Genomic DNA, 23646 nt, shown 5'->3' with positions numbered 1-23646 from the left:
TTTCCCCGGCAGGACTGTCCAGGGTAGGGTGAGGGACAGAGGCAGGGTGATGACAACTACCTTCCCTCCTAGAAGGAACCCCCTTGGGGCCTTAGAAAGGCATCTCAGAGGTCGTCGAGCCTGGGATGGGAGTGGTAGCAGGCCCGAGAGGTCTGATCCTCGGCTTCTTATCGGAACCCTAGGATCCGATGGGTGCCCTGGGCTTACAGCCTGGCAAACAGGCCAGGAGCCAGCAGGAGCGGCTCTCACTCCTTTCACACTCCTCCAGAGGAAGCCCCACCCGCGGGGTCCTGGGGACTCGCTTCACTTCCAGGCCTCACTTTTCCTTTAATCCTCGGCCCTGCTCCAGGCCTCAGTTTCCCCACTAAACAGTAAAGTAGGGCAAGGTCCTATGGAGGGGACTTGGGGGGGACCCTTCTGAGTTTGAGGTCTTCTAGTCATAGACCCCAACCTCTGCCCTGCCCCAGGCCCCATTTAGACCTCATTTAGAAGTAAAGTTGGGCAGTGACTCGAACAGTGTCGAGGACCGGGACTGGCTCATCCTGCCTTCACCACCCGAGACCTCAGGTCCCCAATTGTGCCTTATCCCTACCCTAGCCCTCGCGTTCCCTGCTGTGCTATCGCCCTGCCCCTGCTTCAGCTTCCCTATTCTGTAAAGCAAACACGGTCTGGCTGGAACAGTGGCTTAGAGGGGGACTTAGGGGCTGTCTCGTCCTGCCTCTACAAAGCCACGCCTCAGTTTCCCAATTTAGAAGTAAAGAAGGGCAGGATGTTGCTGGAACGGTGGGACCTCAGGGTTGGAGGATCACTCCCTGAACCTGCGACCTCAGAACTTTCTTTAGAAGGAAAGAACGTCAAGATTGGTGATGCTAGAGCGGGAGCGAAGAAGATACTTGGAGGTTGAAGGATTGCCACCCGTCCCGCGTCTGCAATCCCTGGCCTCAGTTTCCCCACAGGTCAGAGCCTGGACAGCCCCTCCGGAAGCCCTGGCAGGCCGTGCGGGGGTCCGGTGCGGGCGCAGCCAGCGGAGGGCCGGGGTCCCAGGAGCGCAGCCCCCCGCGGCTGCGCGCTGCGCGGAACGGTGACATCACCCGGCGGGGAGGAGCGCGCGGCTCCGCGCCAGGCTCAGCCGGGGCTCCTCCGCGGCCGCGGCCATGACGCAGGGTCCGGGTGGCCGCGCGGCCCCCGAGCCCGAGGCGCCCACCACTTTCTGCGCGCTGCTGCCGCGCATGCCGCAGTGGAAGTTCGCAGCGCCCGGTGGCTTCCTCGGCCGCGGCCCAGCGGCTGCGCGCGCGGCGGGGCCGGCAGAGGCGCAGCCCGAGCCGGGGGTCCCAGCGCTGGCCGCCGTGCTGGGCGCCTGTGAACCGCGCTGCGCCGCGCCCTGTCCTCTGCCCGCGCTCGGCCGCTGCCGCGGCTCGGGGACGCGGGGCGCGCGGGGGACTCCCGACGTCGCCGACGAGTGGGCGCGCAAGGGCGGCTTCATCCACAAGCCGGCTCACGGCTGGCTGCACCCCGACGCCAGAGTCCTGGGGCCCGGGGTCTCCTACATCGTTCGGGTGAGTGCGCCCAGCCTCCTTCCCAGCGCGCCGGGGTCGGGGATCGCCCCCACCTCTAGTTTGGTCTCCTGGACCCCGAGAGCCAAGAGAGCTCTCCCCATCACCCAGGAACCCCGCCTCCAGTGCGCGCGCCCCCACCCGCAGGCGCTGGGGTCCGGGTTCCCACGGCGTCACGTAGGGAGGGGCGGAGAGAGGGCGCAGGTGGGGAGGGGACACACGCATGCGCAGGTTAATCCCCGTCCCCCCCCACACACCGCTGTTGAGTGGGAGAGTACACAAGGCGAGGACTGTGAAGCCAAGGACCCCTACCTAGCCTCTGGAGAAGGCAACTTTGCCGCGATATAGTAGGGACCCATAAAGACCTTGGATGAGGCCGGGAACCCAAGCTCAGGGCTCAGGGTTCCAGATTCCACACGGGAGTGGATGAAGCGAAGGGGCCTGGCTATGTTTATTCCTTTTATTTGACTGGGGTGGGAGAGGATTGGGAACTGGGGAGAGGACATCCGTGTCCAGCTGCGGGCCATTACTCAGTTTCATCAACCTCCCTAAATATTGGGATGTTAGATCTGTGCCACCACTCCTGGACCTTTATTCTTTGTTTTGATCTTGAAACAGGGTCTCTTGTGGCTCTGGCTTGCCTGGAAGTCACTGTGTAGCTGAGGGATGACCTTGAACTTCTGATCTCTCTGCCTCCACTTTACTGGGGTGCTGGGGTGACAGTAAATGCATCACCACACCCTGCCTGTGTAATAACGGGGACGGAGCCCTATCCACTGAGCACCAGCACCAGCCCCCACCCAGGTTTTTATTGTGACCATTCCAAAGGATAGGGTGTGGGGGATGGTCTCCCACGTGGCCACCTGTCACCCGGGACATTTTATCTTTTCTGCTCCAGGCGTCTACCCCTGTACATGCAGTTTGATCCGTCGCTTGAAAGTAAGCTGGTGTTCAGTGCTCGCCTTAGCCACCCTAGTCTGGTGGAATGCCCTCTACAGTTTACTCGATGATAAGTGATCCCAGCATGCTCTTTGCTGGATGCCCCGGATCAGGATGCTGAGAGGGTGTTTGTGTCTACCATGTCACTTCCCCTTTCCTGGGCTGGGTTCAGTCCTGCAATATTCTTTACCTTAGGCATCTACAAATAGGACCTTATTTGGAAGTGAGTTCAGCGGAACACACCTGTAGTTCTAGCATTCAGGATGCAGAAGCAGGAGGATCGCCAAGAGTTTAGGCCAGCCTGGGCTGCGTAGCTAGCTCCGTCTCAAAGGAAAAAGAAGATGGGCATGGTGGTGCACTCCTTCAATCTTGGGAAGCCGAGGATGGGCAGTCTGTATGGGTTTGAGGGCAGCCTGATCTGCCTGATCTACATGGCAAATTCCAGATCTGTCTGTTAACAACCAAACACACAAAAAAGAAAGACAAAAATAAACAAAAAAAGGAAGTAGGTTTGTTGTAGGTGTAATGAATTCAGGTGAGGTTGTACTGGAGCAGACTTATAAAAGCCAAGCCAAGATTACAAGTGGGGTCAGGTACGTGGTGGCACATACCTGACATCCCAGTCCTGGGGAGGTGGAGGCAGGGGGATCAAGAATCAAAGGTTATTTATGGCTAAGGTTTGAGGCTGGCCCGGGCTATGTGAGACCCTGTCACAAGACAAAACAGAACCGCTAAGAGAAGAGGGAGAGGCTAGAACATGCCAAGGGCTGCTGGAGAGGCCCCAGACACTGGAAGAGGAAGGGGACCCTCCGTGGAGCCTCAGAGGGAGAGTCTGCATAGACTATCCTCAGGGAGGCGTGCTAAGGGACTCCTATTGTGCTCTGTCTGTCTTGTTGCAGTAGCCTGGATAACTGATAACCCTCCCGTGCCTCGGCCTTGAACTGAGTCCCTGGGCCATTGACCGCCTGGGCTGTGGCTCTGGCCCTGTTAGAGTCCCCTCTAGCTTTTTCGCCCATGCACATGCAGGGTCTGGGGGTCCTCCATAGAGTTGGAACTCACGTTCTGGATCTGGCTTATGTCTCCTTTCCCCTGTGTCCTGATAGTTCTATTGTGTGTAAGAGCGCACCACTGATGGCACAGTGGCTGTGGCACACCCACAGGTCCCTCCGGATCCCTGTCCTGTCTGATGGATACATGTTGAGATTTTTGATACTGTCATTGTGGCTCCTGATGTTGAGGTGTAAGCAGTGTAGTGTTCGGACCAGCTATTGTGGAGTGCCGGCCTTGTGGAGGACAGGGGAAATCTCTGGTTCCTGCCTGACGCTTCAAGACAGACAACCGTTATACAGGAAGACAGCCCATGGACAGACGCAGGAGCACATGAAGCAGGGAAGGTTAAATAGTGGCGCCTCAGTGGGCGGCGTAGTTACTTCAGTCCTAGTGGTTTGGAAGATGTCTCTTGAGTGGTGAGACCTGAAATTGTGGAAACTCCTGTCAGAAAACAGCAGGGGAAACGTTTCTGGCAGGACACAGCTGGTACAAAGGGCCTGTGGCAGGGAACAAATCTGGGACTTGCTAGCAACAGTGGGAAGCCTAGGGTGGAAGGCCTACATTGTGTGAGATGGAGCTTGGGGTTTCCAAAGGGTCTTTTCAGGAGCATTGTCGGGGCAGCATCGTGGGGCACAAAGGGGGCGGCAGGGGTTCCAGGGGACCTGGGCGGTGTGAGGAGAGTTGACAGGGGTGTGGACTTGGGTGACCAGCTGTTAGGCAGAGTGGTGTTCGGTGTTCATGTTAGAAAAGGGCTGAAGGGGTCTGCGTGAAGTAGCTGAGGCACCTGCCTGCTCCCCAGGCTTGAGCTTTAACAATGTGAGTATGGGGAGCTGGGCTGGCTTCCTGGTTGGAATTGGGGAAGGTCAAAGCAAGGAGCAGCTAGGTCACACAGGGTGATGACCCCAAGGATCAGTATAAGCAGACTCTTGCCCCTGAAAGAGTATGCACCATCTTTGCTTACAAATAGGGAAACTGAGGCACATAGGATTGGGGCTGAGGTTGCTTTGTGTTTTGCAAGGTCTGGAGCAGAGGTCCAGCACCCATCCTGTGCTCTCTCAGGTTTCTGGGGTTCCTAATGACCCCCAACATTGGGTCCTCATGTCCACAAGCATGTGGCAGAAGGGACCCTACAGATGAACTCGGGCTAAACCCCACTACCTAGGTGTATCTTCAGACCAGTGTCACCACACCGGAATGTTTTCTGGGGACACCAGAGCACTTGTCATGCCAGTATGCTGGTCACTGCCAGTATGCTGGTCCCTGCCAGCCTGGTTCAGCAGTAGAAACCCGGAGGAGGGTGTCAGAAGCCAGAGGCCCTGGATGGGTGGCTTGACTTGGCTAACCCAGCAGCTTCGTCATGCACCCAGCTTGTGGACGTTTGGGCAGGGGTGAGAGGTGTCCCTCCACATTCATGCCCACCTGGTACTCCAGAACGTAGCCGAACTTGGGCACAGCCTCTCAGCAGATGCAGTCAGTGGAGCTGGCCTGGAAGCTAATGTCCAAATCTGGGGACTGCTGTCCTTAGAAATACCATGGGAAGACATGGGGAAGGAGGCTGTGACAGTTCCCACAGAGTGAGTGTTGTAGCCAGAAGCCAGAAGGGCTCAGAGGACCACACAGATGCCTGGGAGGGGTAGGAGAGAGCCCTGGGGGAGGGGGGCTTCCTGAGGCAGCTCAGCTCCAGCAGACCTGGGCCCTGGCCTCTGGCCTCTAGAATGCGGATGGGAGCACTCCTGGTGTTCTATGTCCTATCCTTGTGGGAATTGTCCTAGTGTCCCTGGAGACCTACTCTTTGTCCTCCGGGTTTGGGCTGTCCTCGGCTAGCTTTTGTGCTGGTGACTGTGGTCCTGGAGAAAGGGCTTCCCTTCCTGTGGGCCACGTTCGTGGTGCTTTTCCTGACTGACCAGCCAGAACGGGCCAAGTGGCTCCAGAACAGCACTGACTCGGCCCTTGCACATTTGTGTCCTGAGGCATGGCAGCTGACGGTGACCTGATATGGTTGCTTGCTTCATCCATCTGAGTAGCACCTCGTGTGTGTGTGTGTGCGCGCACGCGCGCGTACGTGTGTGTGTGTGTGTGTGTGCGCACGTACTCTCACTGGCTGGTAGCTCACCAGTTGGGCTAGGCCGGTTAGCAAGCATGCTTTAGTTATGCTCTGCGTCTCCGACAGTGGGATCATCAGTGCGCCCCACTTTTTACGTGGGTGCTGGGTTTCTGAACTCAGGCCCTCATGCTTGCATGGCAAGCACTTTACCCACTGAGCCACCAGCTCCCTAGGCCCCTGAAGCACTGTTCAGGGGATTGTGGGATATCACAGAGCTGCAGCCACAGCGCCAGGCACTTGCACCCAGCTCCTCAGGAAGGAGGCAAGACCCCTTTCTTTCCAGGGCGTCAGGCTCCTCATCTGTCCCCTGCCACTCATGGTGGAGGAACTCCTTTCAAACTCTGATGAGTCGGGTTTGGCTCGAAGTTCCCTTAGCATGTCTCAATGGGACAGTGTCATGGACTGATGGGTGAGGGATGAGGGATGTGGGAGCAATTGGGCCTTTTTAAATTCTTATTTATTTATTTATTTATTTATTTATTTATTTATTTATTTATTTATTTATTTTTGAGACAGGGTTTCTCTGTGTAGCCCTGGCTGTCCTGGAGCTCACTCTGTAGACTTCTGGCCTCGAAGTGCTGGGGTTGACGGTGTGTGCCAGCTGTCCTGCCCCTCTGGGCTGCAACAGAATTCTTTCAAAACAGGGGACCTGGCTGATGACGTTCAGTGGTGTGCCATGAGGTGTCACATGACAGATAAAGTTCACATTGGCTTATTCATCTGTTACCCTTCTCTGCCCATGAGCTGACAGGCTGTTCCTCAGTCATCACCCATCCAGCCGCCTGACGATCATCCATATCTTCATCCCTGTGCCGCCCACCCACCCTCTCACGTACCCACTCCTCCCTCTGCTAACCATCCAGCCACCCTCCAGCTGCACTCAGCTCACTTGAGTCTGTGGCTCCCCGCACCTCTTCCCCTCAGAGTGACTGAACCCTGGAACACCACGATGGCAGGGTCCTAAGCAGGGTCCATGGCCCTGACTTCCTAGCCTTCGTCCTTTTGCCTCTTCCAGCCACACTCCGGCCTCCACTTCTGCTCCATCCAGCTCCTGGCCTTGCACCCTGGACAGTCATGTCAGCTTAGGTAACTGCCAGGGAGGCTCCCGAGGTCCCTGTGCTCCTGAGATCCTGTTCCTTTGCTTGATCGTATTGGCAGTCATCACATGGTCTATGAGGGGTGCTGTGTTGTCACTTTAGAACTCCAGTGGCATTCCGACCCTGTGGCTGGAAGCTGAGTCCGAGTTCCCGCAAATGCAAGCTGTGTGCGAGCGTGCACCACGCCTTCCTTCACGCCAAGTCATGTCGGTGTTCTCATGGTGACTCCCTCCTCCCACACATCACCCGGCAGCATTTGGAAATCACTTCATATAAGTTCGTAAAAATAACTTGTCTCTTTACAACTGCGGGCCGATTTCTCCCACGTGCCTCCTTTGCTCAGCTTCTCTAAAGTGGAGGGCAGCTGGTGAAATGAAACTTCCAGAGAGCACCGGCTCATGCTAGCATTCCACGTGTCCCGCACGAGGCCGTCTTTTCGGGCTGCAGAGCTATTCATTCGGTTTTAGTGAATTCAGCCGACAAGGGGTGCCCTGCCCCCTGTGACAGCGGTACTCATTCCTGCTGGGAGTAGGGGGACCTGTTCCAGCACCATCAGGGCCGGTACCCCCTTAGGAGAAACTGAGGCAGTAGCTGAAAGAGGAGGGCAGAGCCCTGTGGGAGGGGGTGGAACAGTTGGTGCCTCTGCTGGGCTCCTTTTCTCACCCACAGGGAACCTCCTCTCATGGCCCAGGGCTGGTGGGCTGTGGAGTAAAATTCTAGAAATGGAGCCACAGGCTGAAAACAGATAGACACTGATCTTTTTGTTGTGTTTTAACTGGAGCTGGTCATGGTGGCACTGGGCTGCAATACCAGCACTTGGAAGGTGGAAACCAGAAGATTAAGAGGGTAAGGTCATACCTGGTTAGATGGTGATTCCGGGCCGTCGAGGGCTACAGGAGTCCCTGTCTCCCAGACAACCTAAGTAAATAAATAACATGAAATTACAAAATAAGCTGGGCGTGGTGGTGCGCACTTGGGGGATGGGGACGCTGCAGATCCTCTCAAGCTCAGGAGTTCGGGGCTAGTTTGCCTCTGCCACAAGCAGGACTCCAAAATAAAGGAATGAAAGAAACGCACATCAGTAGCAGGCTGGGGAGATGCCTCTGTCAACAAGAGCCCTTCCTGCTCTTGCAGAGGAACCTGCACTTGGGTCCCAGCTCCCGAGGCATGTTGGCTCCTGACTGCCTGTGACTCCAGGCCCAGGGCATCTGGTTCCTGGAAGCCTCAGTGCACATACCCCCGCCCCCCCCAGCCTGCAGATGGGGGCTGCACCGTAACCCTCCTGATGCCAAGATGGGCAGTCATTTCTGGTCACTTCCTCTTCAAGCTAGACTCTTCCCTTCTGTCATGAGTGCTAGGATGATAGGTGTGCACCCCCTTGCCGCTCTCCCTTCCAGTTGGAAGCTAGGTGGTAGACAAGCTGAAGGTTCCACTTTGCTCTTTCCTCTGCGTTCCTCTGTGTGTCCCTTTCTATGGAGATGTTTGTCTAGTCTACAGAGTTTCTTTTTCTTCTGAGACAGAATCTCTGTACCCTAATTGGCCTCAGACTGCCTATGTAGCGGAAGGCGACCTTCAAGTCCTAATCTATCTTACTGCCTCCTCCTTCATCCGGGTGCTCAGATGGCTACACAGGATTTATGGGATGCAACCCAGGACCCAATACATGCTGGGCGAGTGTTCTACTAACAGAACTATAGCTCTGCCTTATGGTCTATGGAAGGCGATGGCTGGTGTTTGCATCTTTGCCGGCCAGATGGTCCCTGTCTGGTTTGTCTGCCAGCCATGTGGGTGGTGACTGGACTCAGTGATCATGCATGCCACAATGCAACATCAGAGCCTGGACATTGAAACTGAGCCTTGGGATTGGGCCTGGGTGGGGCTCAGTGCTAGGTCAGGGAGGGCGCATCCAAGACATCAGACACAAAGGTCCTGGGACAGTGGCTGTAGCTGTCAGGGAGGGAGAGCAGCCCTGAATACCTGGAGAGAAAGTGGAGGTGTCTGCAGGGAACCAGTTCCCTGGCTGGATGCCACCTGCTGATTGGCCACCCTCTCTCCCCAGTACATGGGCTGCATTGAGGTGCTCCGATCCATGCGCTCGCTGGACTTCAACACCCGGACACAGGTGACGAGGTGAGGCCTTGGCATGGGGCAGGGAGCCCAGGTCTCAGTTGGCCCATCCACCAGGGGCCTCTTGGGGGTGGCATGGTGGGTTGGAGGTGACCTGCCAGGCACCTAAAGACAGGCGGTGGACTGGGCCCAGCATGGCCGTACTTAAGGACTGTGTCTGGGCTCATTATTGTACATGGGTGTGATGGACACTCCCCAGACTTGGGTTTCCTGTAGCCTGCCCTATCATACCTGTGGGCTGGGATTTCAGGAGGCTGATAGGAAGGGTTTCATTTACTCCATTTGCTGGGGACCTAAAAACCAGTGCACAAAGCCAGGTATATTGTCTCACACCTGGAATTCCAGCACCTGGGAGACAGATGCAGGAGGTTTGCCATGACCAGGCCAGCCTAGGCTATCAAATGAGACTGTCCCAAGAAACAAACAAAAGCAATTGATTTAGAGTCCCATCTGTCCACTGCAGTTCTTTGCTGTATCGTATCTCTGCATAGTGTTTTATAGCCACCTGATCTGTCTATGTCCAGAACATTCCAACACCCTAAAAAGAAGCGCTGTTCTCATGAGCATTATGTACTGTAGCCCAGCCAGCACGGCAAACCCACTTCCTGTCTCTGGGCATTTCTTAGCATGCGGTCCTACACTGCGGCGTTATGTCTCTGTCTTAGTCACTCATTGTGCCACTGTGCTAAAACCCTGACAAAAGCAATTCAAGGGAGACAGAGTTTATTCAGCTCATTCAGTGCGTCATAGAGAAGTCACAATGGCAGAAGCTCGAGGAATCTGCTTATAATAAGTATATAATAAATAATAAAATTAAATCTGCTTGTGGGATCATATTCATAATAATGGGCACGCATGCTTTTGCTCAGTTTGCTTTGTCCACTTTTACACAGTCCAGGATCCTCAGCCTAGGGGATAGTGCCACCCACAGTGGACAGACCTCCTCACCTCAACACATCAAGATGACTCCACACAGACATTCTCTGAGGCCCACCCCCTAGGTCATTCTAGACTTTTGTCAACTTGACAATTAACACCTACCACAATGTCTCACTGATTAGCAGTGTCTTTAGGGTCTGTCCATGCTGTGGTGTGTGCTAGACCCTTGTGCCTGTTCAGGGCTGAGTGGGTGGTTGGGCCATGTTGTATGTCCATTCACCCATGTTAGACACTGAGTACTCAGGACTGTTCACTCCCTATCAGCCCTGTGTCCTATCTCTGTCCACAGCCCTTTGCATCAGCTCTTTGCATCTTGAAGCCTAGGCTGGCCTCTGACTTGCTGTGTATCTCAGGCTAGCTTTGAACTCATGATCTTCCTGCCTCTGCCTCCTGAGCAAAGAGATAATCATGCCTAGCATCCGTAGCTTTCCTCTTAGCCCTTGCCCTGCTGTTTCTAAGTAGGGTCTCATTCTCCCACAGGGAAGCCATCAACCGGCTCCATGAGGCCGTGCCAGGGGTCCGTGGCTCCTGGAAGAAGAAGGTAGGTGGGTTGTGGTCCTGTAGAGCTGGTGTGTGCCTTGGGAGGCTGAAGGGAACACTGTGGCCACCCAGAGCCCTTCTGGTCCCAGGCGTCTGACGAGGGCGGCTCACTGTACCCTCCCAGGCCCCCAATAAGGCGCTGGCCTCCATCTTGGGGAAAAGCAACCTGCGCTTCGCCGGCATGAGCATCTCAGTCAACATCTCCGTGGATGGCCTCAACCTGTCTGTTCCTGCAACCCGCCAGGTGGGAACCGCTGCCCTCCGCCCCGCACGCCACCCTGCGGTAGCTCTACTACCCTCACCCACAACCCCACCTTTTCCCAACCCATAACCCTGCCAATCTTCTACCCTGCCCACATCCTGGTCTTGGCCCCACCCTCGGCTCCGCCCACAGCCCCACAATCCTTTATGCCCACTGCACAGCTTGAGCTTCTAAGACCTGTACTTTGAGACGGGGTCTCTGTGCAGCCCTGCGTGTGCGGGATCTCACTCTGAGATCCGCCTGCCTCTGCCTCCTGAGTGCCGGGGTCAAAGGTGTGCGTCCAGCTTCAGTCCTACACTTCAGTCCCTATATCTAGATCCATCCTCAGCCCCACCCACTGGTGAACCAACCCTGGGCTGTGTCCTCAGGTGCACCTATCCACAAACCCTTCACCCACCCTCAGCCCTGCCCAGCCTCAAAGCCCTCGGCCACACCCACCCGGCAGGCCTCTCCTGTGATCTGCAGAATCCTCAAGCTGTCCAGAAATATCTGGTGCCCGCTGAGGTGGCGGCAGGACGCAGGGGCGCGGAGTCCCCGGTAGCCGGGGTCTGTATGCAGGGCCATGCCATTGCTAGGGCAGATCTGTCCACAGTTGTCCAGAAGGGTTCCTGGGCTGGGGTGGGCGGCTTAGAGTCTATCCTCAGCACACTGCACTCCCGGAAGTGGGCTCCCCCTGGATATGGAGAGGAGAAGAATTCAAGGCTGGCCCCCCGAGGAGAGACAGCATGAACCTGGGGGAGGAGTTTGGGGTCTGTCCCTAGAGTAGTGGCAGTGGCATTGTAGTCTCTGCTGAGAACTAAGGAGGCTGTGCCAGGGCCAGCTGTGCAGTCTTCCTGGCAAGAGGGGCCATGGCCAGATCTCATGACTACAATAAGGACAGATCTGAGAGGCCAAGTAGGCAGACCCTGCTGAGGAGCTCACAGTGGGGAGCAGACAGCTGAGCTGGCTGCAGGAAGACTGTGACCCCAACAACAGCCCTTACCCCAAGCCCAGCTTAATTCTGGTGACTCTAACTCTTTTTTTTTTTCTTTTATGTGTATGAGTGCTCTATCTGTATGTACACTTGCACGCCAGAAGAGGGCATCAGTTCCCAGTATAGATGGTTGTGAGCCACCATGTGGTTGCTGAGAACTGAACTCAGGACCTCTGGAAGAGCAGACGTGCTCTGAGCCATCTCTCCAGCCCCCTTACTCTAACTCTTAACTCCAGCTCACCCCAGCCCCACTCCTTTGGAGGCAAAGTCTCATCATGTAGCCCTGCCTGGCCTGGAACTCATAGAGATCCATTTGCCTTGCTAGGATTTAAAGCTGTAGGCCACCATGCTTGGCTTTTACCCTGTTTCTAACACTAACCCAATTACAACCAAGATGAACCCCTAACTTTAACCCCTGACCTCGGGCACTCCTGGGCTCCTCATCTGTGGCCGTGAATTCTTTGCTCTGGTTGATCTGAGATACAGGGAAGTCTGAGCTGGAAGGTTTATAACAGGCTGCAGCTATAAATAGCAGCCCCAGCCGCAGTCCGGAAGTCAGGGGTCCTTCAGTCTACGTGTCTCTGGCCCTCCTGGAGGTGCTGGCGTAGGCACATGCTATATAGTTCAGGAGGTTATGTAGGGCCACCCGTGCCATCTCCCATCAGACACAAGACAAGTCTAACCTCACGTCAGATGTGGCAGGTGCCACAGAAACATGCCTGTGGTTTGGGGCTCAGTTGGTCGTGTTGGGTAGCCCTGGGCATGAGGATTCTTTTTCAAGCATCCAAGATGGGAGTGTGTCTCTCTGCAGCTCCAGAATCCAGATAGTTAGTGGTGCGGGGTAGGGGAGCCTGTCCCCCACAAAGACTGGGGCTCCCATAGGTGTTGCTGCTGGTATCAGTGGAGAAGGGAGGCCGCTCTTGACATAGAGCCTGGAGCAGAGCCCTCAGTCTGAGGCTCAAGCTTCCCAGCTGCTGGGAGGCACATTGCTTGCTTATCTCATCCCGAGCCCAGGGTCCTGCTGAAGGCTAATCGAGGGAGGCTCCCGGGGAAGGTGTGGTCACCAAGGCCCCAGTTCAGTTCCTTGAGCTTTGTTATTTTGAGCCGTAGGAGTTTCTTTTCTCCCTACTCCTCCTCATTCCTCCCTCCTCCCCACTCTTCCTTTCTCCCCACACCTCCCTCCTCCCTCCCACACCTTCTCTCTCCTCCGCACTCTTCCCTCCTCCCCAGTCTTTCCCCCCTCTCCCCTTCCCATTCCTCCCTCTCTCCTCCTCCCTGTAGGAGGGAATGTTTCAGTTCTGTACAACTTCAGGGACTTGGGTGACAGGCAACAGATGGGGTAGGGCCATGTAAATATTGCAAGTGAACACAGAACTGGTCTGTATGAGGAAGCCTGAGCCTGGGATAGGCCGCTTGGAGTGTCTGTGTATATATGTGTGGGGGTGTTGCCATGTCTACAGTTAGGTGGGTACACAGTCATGTGACCCCAAGACCTGGCCTTCCTGTCCAGTCCTCATAGGGGCTCAAAATCCAGGTGGGACTCTCAGACCTTAGCCATGTTAGACAGACCACAGTCAGAGAGAGGGACACACCTCCCTTCCCATGTCCATCTCTCCCGTGGCTGTGGTTCACCTGCCAGGGCTCTCAGTGACCACCTCTGACTTTCTGTCCTCACAGGTCATTGCCAGCCATCATATGCAGTCCATTTCCTTTGCTTCGGGTGGTGACACGGTAAGATGGGATGTCCCTGCAGCCTTCCCAGACCCTACCTGCTGGGCCCTCTGCCGTCTGGGGAGCTGAATCCTGTCCACTTCTCTAGGACATGACTGATTATGTAGCCTATGTGGCCAAGGACCCCATCAACCAGAGAGGTGAGCTGAGTGGGAGCTCAGGGCCCGGGGCCTGGACAGGGCTGTGCTGGAGGGCCACACTGACACTGTGACCTCCCCAGCCTGCCACATCCTGGAATGCTGTGACGGTCTTGCCCAGAGTGTCATCAGCACTGTGGGCCAAGCCTTCGAGCTGCGCTTCAAGCAATACCTGCACAGTCCCCCCAAGGCCGTAGTGCCCCCTGAAAGGTAAAGAGACCCTAGGTTTCCTGGGTCAGGCTGCTAGCTTGGCACTCCAGAAACAGGCTGCCTCTGCCTTCTTTTGCCCAGAGTCCCTTGTGTGTTTCTATCTTCATTTATTTCATTTAGACTGAGGGCTGGTAGGTGGCAGTCCCCTTGTGCTCTTGAGGGATGAACCCCCCCCGCCTCTGATAGCAGATGAAGTTGGGGCGTCTTACATCTGGGGTGCTGCCTGCTGCTTTCTGACATTGGGCCTAGTACAAGCAACTGTTGGTGTTTGTGCCAATCTCCTGGACAGGGCACCACCTCCCGTCTCATAGATCGTGGTTCCTGTCACCAGTGTTCCCTGGGGAAGGCGTGGCTGATGATGGAAGTGGAGGGTTGGGATCGGAGGGCCAAGTGCCCTCACCTTGCCCTGTGCCCCCAGGCTGACAGGGCTGGAGGAGTCAGCCTGGGGTGACGATGAGGCTGCGGACCACAATTACTACAACAGCATTCCAGGGAAGGAGCCACCCCTGGGTGGGCTGGTGGACTCCAGACTGGCTGTCACACAGCCCTGTGCACTGGCGACACTTGGGGGCCTCGGACAGGTCAGCCTCCACTATCCTGTGGGGCCAGAAGGGGTTTGGAACTGCCACTGGGGTGGGTGGGGAGCCGGGTGCTGGGTGGAAAGCGGGCCTGGCACATAGCCGGGTCATCACATCTGTCTCGCAGGGAATGTCGCCTGCACAGAGAGATGCCCGGGCCTTGCCTTGGGACACGGGTCCCTCTGGAGCAGGTAGGTTGTGCTGGCCTCACAGGGTCTGGCGCCCCCTATCTGGGTAACTGTGCCCTGCAGTCTGCGTGCCTCGGGCTCTGCCCTGACCTTACCATCTTCATTGCCTCACGGGCCGAAGTCAGTGCAGCCTCTCAGAGTTCTAAACTCCAGGAGGCATTGCCCTCCCAAGAGACTGTGTCTGCTGCTCTGTACCCGACAAGGAAGGCATATTAGTGGCTAGTGACACTGGAACTTCCTTTCTTGGCCAGAGAACTGCCCTCCTGTGCCAGTCTGGGCTCTGGCCCACGTTTGCACACGTGGCCATCCTCTGTCCCCAGCTGGAGCATGGCATGGCTCTTTACTCCTGCAAGAAGCTGTCGGTGTGAGTCTCGTGGAGGACAAAGGTGGCATCCCTGCCCCCTCCTGCCACCCCCTGAGCCTTGTTTGACACACTGTCCTCGATCCCCTCCCTAAGTCCTCTGGATTTCTGCCTGACCTGCCACCCTCTACCCTTTCCAGCCCTGCCCGGGGACGGCTACGTGCAGGCGGATGCCCGAGGGCCACATGACTATGAGGAGCACCTCTACGTCAACACCCAGGGCCTGGACGCCATGGAGCCTGAGGACACCTGTGAGGCACCTCTCCCACTGGAGGACAGCCCCAAGAAGGACCTGTTTGACATGCGTGCGTGCCCGTCTCCATCCGACCTGGGATTGCATGGGGAGGGCCTTGGGAATCCGAAGGGTAGAAGGTCCCAGGCTGCAAACCTCAGTCGGCTAGGACAGACTTTCTGTGCAAAGCCTAAGCTAGTCTGATGGGTGGGCCTGGGCCCCTTCTGTGAGAAGTGCAGCCTCTGACCACAGACTCACAGTCTGAGGGGAGAGAGAGAGCACTGACCTGGTCAGTGGGGCCTGTCAGTTTCCACCTTGCTGGCTAGGAGATCTCAGCTTGTCTTAACGTCAGCTCGGGTGTCGTGTGGGCGTGGGAGAGCTGGTCCACCTTTCCCTCTGGAACCCCAGCCTGGAGGGCGGGTCACTGGCTGTGGAACCTCCTCCTGATGAGGGAGAGCTGCTGTGGTGTGGTGCCCCCCCCCCAACTCATTCTGGTGGCCTAGGCCAATCTGTCCTCCAGAAGTGTTTGAAACACTTTTCTATATTCTCCTGTCAGTTCCGCCTCCTCTCCCGAGCACTGTGGGGTCCTGCTGTCCCAGGACCTTCCGGATGGCTAGAAATGTCTTCCTCTGGTCTTTGCAGAGTTGATCTCTCATTACTGTCACTTCTTTGGTGTGTGTGTGTGTGTGTGTGTGTGTGTGTGTGTGTGCTCGTATGTGCACAGATACAGGCCAGAACACAACCTTGGCTATTGTTGCTCAGTCCTCCCAACCGTGTTGTTTTGAGTTACTGTCTTTCAGTGGCCTGGGATTTACCAACTAGGCTAGGCCAGCTGCCCAGTGAGGTCCAGGGATCTTCTTTCCCGACTCCCTCAGTGTTGGAGTTACCAGGACATAGCCTCGTGCCAGCTTTTTACCTGGGTGCTGGGAGTCAAACTCGGCCCCTCTTGCTTGCATTACAGGGACTTTTTTGAGCCATTTTCCCAGACCTCTGCCATCGAATTCCTTCTTAACACTGTGACACGAGGCAGCACCCACTGAGTGCCTGCTGTGTGCTGTGGTGATGGGCAAAGAGCCTGGTCTCTTGGCTCCTAACAGTGCACAGGCAGCTGATCCCTGAGTGACAGCCTGGCTTTCATGGGGAAGTGGGTTCCCAGTTAGTCCTTGGCAGGGGAGATGGTGGGGCTCCCCCCGTGCCAGGCACTTGGGGGCCGACTTGTGTCACTTTTCTGTCTCCTTCCTGTCCTTGGAGGGTCCTGAGGCTGGGAGCGGCCACCTGACTCAGGACAGTGCTAGCTCCACAGAGGTAGGGATGTGAGGCAAGCTGCTTTTACCAATAATGGTCAGCTAACGGCGTAAGATGTAGTTTACAATGGAGGTAGAGGCCATTGTAATGGGGGAGTGCAGGCGTCCAGCTCAGTGCTGGGGGAAGGAGCGCTGGTGTGCCTCAGCTTCCCCTGAAAGCAGCTTTGACAGTGAGTGGAACCAGAAAACCTCGCAGACAGCAGTAGGCTGGGTTGCAGAGGCTGTGCCCAGTGCCAGGTAGGGTCTAGAAAGCCCCAAGGCCGGGCTTACACCGAACACCTGTCATTCCAGTTTAGAGAGAGAACGAGGCAGGAAGACAGAATTCAAGGCCAGCCTTGGCAACTTGGTGAACTGTTGTCAAAAAGTAAAACCAGGACTGGGGGCGTGGCTAAAGGGTAGACCTGCCTACATCCCCCAGTGAAAGGCCGGGGGCGTGGCCAGGAAGGAGTCCGTGCCTAGGATTCCTCAGGGAGAGGCGGAGGGCGTGGTCAGGATGGAACCCTGCCTAGAATCCCCCAGACAGGGGCTGGGAGTGTGGTCAGGGGTGGAGACCCTCACCCTCAGTGACGGGCTGAGGTACTGGCTCTGGATCTACCTGGCAAGCCTGAGGGCCTGGGTTCTGTCCCAGCAATAGAAAAATAAAATGACCCACAGGACCCTTTGAGGATGCCCTGAAGTTGCACGAGTGCTCGGTGGCGGCAGGCCTCACTACAGCTCCACTCCCTTTGGAGGATCAGTGGCCCAGCCCCCCTACCCGCAGGGCCCCCATTGCACCCACAGAGGAGCAACTGAGGCAGGAGCCCTGGTATCATGGACGCATGAGCCGTCGGGCTGCGGAGAAGCTGCTTCGTGCGGATGGGGACTTCCTTGTGAGAGACAGCGTCACCAACCCGGGACAGTATGTCCTCACAGGCATGCATGCGGGGCAGCCCAAGCACCTGCTGCTGGTGGACCCTGAGGGCGTGGTAAGCTGGCACTTGGTGGAGAAGGGAGGGCAGGGGCTCTGGGCATCAGGGTTGGGGTCAGCTTATGATGGATTCCTTACTTTGGAAGAGTCGGTCCCTTCTCATTCGCTTCTAGAGAATTAAAAAAATATTTCCAAGTTAAAAAAGAATGTTGAATCCAAGTGTGATGAGTCACGCCTGTCATCTCAGCACTTAGAAGGCTGAGGCAGGAGGATTGCTGTAAGTTTGAGACCAGCCTGGAACTTCAGGGTGAGAACACTGTCTCAAAACAATAATAAAATATTTTAAAGGAATTTCTGCTTTGTAAAGCATTTTGGGGCTCACAGAAGCCTCTTCCAACTCCAAGCCTCTCAGAGTTCCTACCCAGGGTGGGGTGCCTGCTCCCCACAATGCAGTGTGGCAGTTGGGCTGTGTTAATGTGAATCTCTAAGTAAGTTATCAAGTCAGGGCTTTTCCAGAAGCAGTTGTTCCCCCCCCCCCCCGCTTTTTGAGTCAAATTCCCTGGCTGTCCTTTTTATGTGTTTGGGTGTGTACCTTCTGTGTGCAGTAAGTACCCTCAGAGGCCAGAAGAGGATCTCAGAAGCCTGGAGTTACAGATAGTTTCGAACCCCCGTGTGGGTGCTGGGAATCGAAACCCTGCCCTCTGCAGAGTAGCCAGTGCTCTTCACTGCTGAGCCGCCTCTGCAGCCCCCCCATCTACTTACTTATCTATTTTTCTAACCCGCTGACTGCCTCTTGAACGTGGATGAACGTGGGCTTCTTTTTCCCTGTTCCTCTGGCACGGGTGTTCCTCATGCCGTGAGAATCTCTAGATGCCTGCTTCTGAAGCACTCGAGGTTTCGGGAGTCCTTCCACCTTATGTAACTTAGAGGCTTTTTCTAGGACCCCGGTGAGGAAGGACTGGGGCTTGGACCCACTTCCGCCACGGAAGCCATAGTTTATTTTACTATCTAGTTGGTCCCTCTTGTGATTTCAGGGGTGATTTGGTTTCCTGGGGTCCTGAAGCATACAACCACCAATGATAAAGCTTAGAAGAGGACAGGGCAGCTGGACATGGTGGCAGACACCTTTAATCCCAGCACTCGGAGGCAGGGCAGCTGGATCTCTGTGAGTTTGAGGCCAGCTGGTATATAAAGTGAGTTCAGGACAGCCAGGGCTACACAGAGAAACCCTGTCTCCAAAATCCAAACCATGCATGCATGTGGAAGCCAGAGTCTCTTCCTCTGTAGCTTTCTACCTTTCTTTTTTAAGATAGGGTCTCATTATGTCGCAATGGCTGTCCCGGAACTTGAAGACCAGGTTAGCATTCACCTCCTGAATGCTAGGTTAAGGGCGTACAGCTTCACCTATCTTTTGAGGCATGGTCTCACTGGACCTCAGATCTTTAGCTAGCCTGGCTGGTGAGCAAGTCCCAAGGGATCCGTCAGTTGCTCCCCTTCCGGTGCTGGGTTACAGGTGCACACAGCTCTCACATAGGAGTTGATGGTCCAACACAGGTCCCCATGCTCTCAATGCAAGCAGTTTGCTGAGACGTCTCCTAAGCTCAGCGTTTCTGCTTTTTATTGTTGTTTGGAGACAGAGTCGACGAGGCTGTCCTTAAGCTCAAAACCCTCCTACCTCAGCTCCCCTGAGCCCTGGGATCATGGGTGTGCCTTACCACACTGGGCCTGTGGTTCTGGATTCTTGAGGCTGGTTCTGGGGTGGAGTCATCTACAAGCTCCTACCCAGCAGGTCGGACGTGGCCTGTGGGATATGTTCAGGGATGGGTGCTGAGGTCTCTGCCAACAGGTGCGGACGAAAGACGTGTTGTTTGAAAGTATCAGCCACCTCATAGACTACCACCTGAAGAACGGGCTGCCCATCGTGGCTGCGGAGAGCGAGCTGCACCTTCGGGGAGTGGTCTCCCGGGAGCTGGGAGCCAGGTGCGTGGTAGCCAGCTACATCCGCTGTCCGTAGAGCTCCGTGTTGACAGAATAACCCAGTCATGGGGTGCAGCCATTCTGTGCATCGCTGTCTTGTGCAGACATCGAAACAGCTAATTGCTGAACGTTTTTATCATCCCAAAGTAAGCGTAGCCTCTAGAAGCGGTGGCCCATCCGTCAAGGGCTGGTATTGAAGTTGCCTGCATCTGGCTGGCCCCATATATGCCACGTGGCCAGGCTTCCGGTCTGGCGGAGGGTGGGCTTGGCGTAGCCTTGGGCTGTTGGTGTTGAGGGGATGAAGGGCTGACTGAGGGGGACCGAAAGAAGATCTAGGGACCTCCAGGTCTCTGGGAAGAGAGGGAGGAGGGAGGTGGCTGTGGTAGGGGAGGGCAGGAGGCAGCAGCTGGATGTTGGGGGGAAGTAGGGGGGTGCTGTGGAATTTTCCCGGAGCTGCTGGCCAGGTCAAGCTGTTCTTCATCCCCATGACAACGTCTCCTTCCTGTCCCCTTCTGGCCTTCTCCTGCTTGGGGGCCAGGGCTGCAGGCAGAACTGCTCTGTTGACATGGGGGATGTGGTTCCATGAACCTCTCACGTATCTGTATCCTGCTGGGCCAGCGTATGTCACCCAGACGAAGGTTCTGAAGTAGCCTCAAAGGAGACTGTGAGCCTAGAAGTGAACACTCAGTGTTGTCATGGTATCAGTGCACATCGTTTAGACTGAAGCGTTCTGAGACAGGCACCGAGGCCACAGCATCTTTGTCTGTACAGAGGGGTTAGGATGTCACCATGGGGCACACAGCTGCAGTTTGGGGAGCCCCAAGGCCCAGGTAGCTGAGTGCCCATGGCTGCTGAGGAAGCCCTTTCTATTTAGTGTACACCAAGGTGGCTGTTGTCATGGTCACCCTGACATGGTGACCTCCCCTCTTTCTGCCCACAGGTTATAGTCCTCAGCTCAACTCCTACCCCCAGATGTCCTTGCTGTGGCCTTGAGGGCTCAGATTTTCTCTCGGACCCTGAGAAACCACCAGAACCGGAATGACTACTGTTTCTCCTTCCGCCGCATGAGCCACAGGAAGCCGCCTACTCCCAGCTGCACTGGGCTGGCTGGGCCAGTGAGACAGAGTCAGGGTCCAAGCCCCTGGTCCCGCCTGAGCCCCAACCCTGAACTTGGGTGAGGCTGTATAAACCAAAGACAGACCAAGTCGCCTTTAACAAAGACATCCAAATGCAGGCCTGTACCTCCATTCCCCGGTAGGGGCAGAGACATCAGGCTCTGTGGGCAGATGTAACTTCTTGCCTTGGCTGGGTTCTGAGGACCCAGATGCACTGTTGCTTTGGGGGGGATTAAGGTGCTTTTGGGTCTCATATCCCTGATAGGGGAGCAGCCTTGGGGCTTAGCTGAAATGGTAGGGCATCCAGGTGAGTAAGAGGCCTGAGGAACTTCACTGAGGTGTGGCATCCATGGAGCACCTCCCAGCTGTAGCCTGCCTGGACCTTCTACTGTAATTAAACACAGCATTGAGCGTGAGCCTGCTGTGCCTGTGTGGACCTGCCAGGGGTTCCAGGTGGACAACTGAGGCTGAGGGGGAGGCTGTATGGACCCCTAGGGCTGGAGCAGACTGGGCTAGGTGGGCCTGTGGGGTCTGAACTGTCCACAGCACCCCACCCTCTGTGCTCCAACGCTGAACAAGGCTCTGATTTTACTCCAAGATACAGCAGGCCTCTCTCTGTTCTGTTTCCCCAGACCCTTCTTGGAAACACCGTGGCTTACCCCCTAGGTGCCCCACCTGAATGAATGGCTCCTGCACATTGGGCCTTTGGGAAGGACTGTGTGGTTGTGGAGCTCATGCCGGGGAGGGCACGGGAGTAAAACATCTGCCCCAACATGAGGTGTAATTAAAAGCAGAGTTACAAGTCACCTTGCTGCCCTCCTCCTCCCAATATGGAGAGGCTCAGGGCCTCATCTCCACCACTCATCTTTCCAGTCCTTCCACCCATCTACCTCTTCACTTATCTGTTCACACACTTGCCTTTCTGTCCACCCATTCATCTGCCCATCCATCCACCCATCCATCCATCCACCCATCCATCCATTCATCCACCCATTCGTGTGGCCATGCATCTACCCACCCACCCACTCATCAGCCCATCCATTCATTCACCCACCCACCTACCTACCTACCTATTCAACCAATTTATCCATCTACTAACAAACCCATCCACCCACCCACCCATCGATACATATATGTGTCTTCTCATCCACTTACTCCCCATCCGTTCATCTACCCACTCCACCTTCATCCCTATCCACATCTCGCCCGCCCTTCTTCCCACTTCCCCATCTGCCCGTTCATGCAAGACTATCAAAGACTCGGATCAGCCAGTCACCACTGTGAACATCCTAGTAAACAACATCTGGGGAAGGGCGAGTTCTGGAGCTCAGTGATCCCAGGACATCTGGGGGGCTTCGCTGTGGGACTGTCAGTGCTTCTGCGGTGGAGGGGATAAGGTTCCGGGCAGGGTGAGGACACCTGTATGTGTGAAGCCCAGGGACGGGTGGAGGACTTAGGGCTGGGGAGTGGCTGGGTGCCAGAGAAAACTGCTGGGCTTATGAATGAGGCCATAAACTTGACTTCCAGTGAAAAGTCTCTGGCAAGAAATGCCTGTTGACAGGACAGGGATGATTGGGGACTAGGAAGAGGCAGTGTAGTTAGATTCTGGAACCTGGGTCAGGGAGGGGGTCTAAATGAGCTTCATTCATTCATGAATTCCTTCATGTACTAGGCCTTCCCAAGGTCCAGCACCCATTTTCTCTGAAGTCCTTGTGTCTGGTGCTCTTTCAGACATGTCTGATTTAGGGACTCCGGGTCACTGTGCAGGAGATGGATGCTGGGGGAGCAGCTGACTTGCCAAAGGTTTATCCATGGTGAGCGGTGGCAAGGATAGCAGAGCTGCCAGGCCTCATCATCTCCCTGATTCCTGAGCCCGGAGAGTCTAGACTGCCCAGGTGTGACGTGAGCAGGGACCAAGAAGCCCACATGGGTGGCTCTGGGGGATTCCACCCGCAGCCCTCCCTTTTATACCATCAACTACTCAATTAAACATTTGCCCTGAGGGATCTTGGGATGGGTATAGGAGAGTTCTGAGTTCAAATTCTAGGTTTGTCTTCCTCTGAAGTATTCATTAGCCCCTTACACAGACTGGAGGCCCACTTCCTGTGGGCCTGTCAGGTGCTGCACATGTCTGGAAGTGGACAGGCTACGGAGTGGGAGCAATCAGGCCCCTGTGACCACAGCCCACAGTTCTGGGACAAGAGTGTCCTTGCTACAGCTTTGTGGGCACAAGGATGGGGCCGTGTCTGGAGCCCTGAGTCTCAGCTCTGTGGTATCGTATTTTATGTGTGCGAGTGTTTTGCCCGTGCGTATGTCTGCACACCGTTCGGGTGCTGGAGGATCCTCTATGAGAGCAAGTTCTCTTAAGCACTGAGCCATCCCTTCAGCCGCAGATAGGAGCAGAATGCCACGCAGACCTCTTGAGAAACGCCCCTCCCACTGGCCTGGGGGCAAAGGTCACACACTGGAGGACTGCAAAAAAAAGTTGGATGCGTACCACCTAATCTTGGAGCTCTCTGCACGAGGAGGCGAGCCTGAGTCCTATCTAGGAGGGCTTGGCCACGTCTGCCTCTGTGGTGGTTCTGCTTAGCTCAGAAAGCGGCAGACGGCTTTGTTGACCCAGAGGCTCCTGTCTGCCATCTGCCAGCTAGGAGGGCCAGGCTCCCTCTCTGCAGGGTGGGGTCCACAAGGGCCAGCAGGGTGGTTGTAGAGACCCATTTCCAGATAACCGCTTCCATGGGCCTCCTGTTCTAAGATGCCCAGGATAACAGGGTGCAGGAGGCAGCCGCTGCACTCAGCAGTGACAGCCAGCCTCTGGGGGCCTCTGCTGCTTGGGTCAGGACCCTTGGCTAAGATACTTGCTCACCTGCCCAGGCTGGGAGAGGTTGTCTGGGGTCACACAGAGGCGGGTGTGTATGGCCACGGGAACTCCAGCTGAGCAAGCCCAAGGCAGCCTGGTTCCTGGGGGCTGTCATCCTGTAGCTGCCCTTAGTTTGAGCCCTGGCCTAACTGCTAGACCTCTTCATCTGTCTTGGCCAATGGCAGTTTTTTCCCATTTCCTTCTCAATTTCCTGGTAGAGTTTTGTGTTGTTTTGTTTGTTTGAGACAGAGTCTCACTATGTAGCCTTGGCTGTCTTGGAACGTACTGTGTAGATCAGGCTAGCCCCACTCACAGAGATCTGCCTGCCTCTGCCCCCCAAATGCTGGAAATAAAGGTGTGTGTCTCCACTCCCGGCTTGCGATAGTTTTGTCTTAGAGAGCCACACACCTACACTGCCGTTCACCTGTGCGTTGATCCGTGGCTACTTGTCTCACTGGGTTC

The 23646-nt window shown here is 55.8% G+C and overlaps 1 protein-coding gene across 2 annotated transcripts; it reads left to right on the top strand.

The window, feature by feature from the left end:
* Nucleotides 1–6: 6 nt before the first annotated feature.
* Nucleotides 7–23546, top strand: Shc2 (SHC adaptor protein 2). 2 transcript variants are annotated; one of them, XM_055607631.1, is made up of 13 exons: nt 7–956; nt 8803–8873; nt 10290–10350; nt 10474–10593; nt 13262–13315; nt 13404–13455; nt 13536–13662; nt 14081–14243; nt 14368–14431; nt 14930–15094; nt 16980–17290; nt 19079–19212; nt 20150–23546. In XM_055607631.1, exons 1-13 carry the CDS (start codon nt 867–869, stop codon nt 20154–20156), a joined length of 1419 nt encoding a protein of 472 aa, XP_055463606.1. In that variant the 5' UTR covers nt 7–866; the 3' UTR covers nt 20157–23546. The 2 variants fall into 2 exon arrangements, with proteins under 2 accessions (XP_055463606.1, XP_055463605.1); XM_055607630.1 differs by having other exon boundaries at nt 896–1556.
* The last annotated feature ends 100 nt before the right edge of the window (nt 23547–23646 follow it).

Source organism: Psammomys obesus, unplaced genomic scaffold (genome assembly GCF_907164565.1).
Source record: "Psammomys obesus unplaced genomic scaffold, mPsaObe1.curated_primary_1811, whole genome shotgun sequence".
Lineage (NCBI taxonomy): Eukaryota > Metazoa > Chordata > Mammalia > Rodentia > Muridae > Psammomys > Psammomys obesus.
Note: the sequence above shows the minus strand (reverse complement) of the source record. Positions and strands in the feature narration are given on the sequence as shown.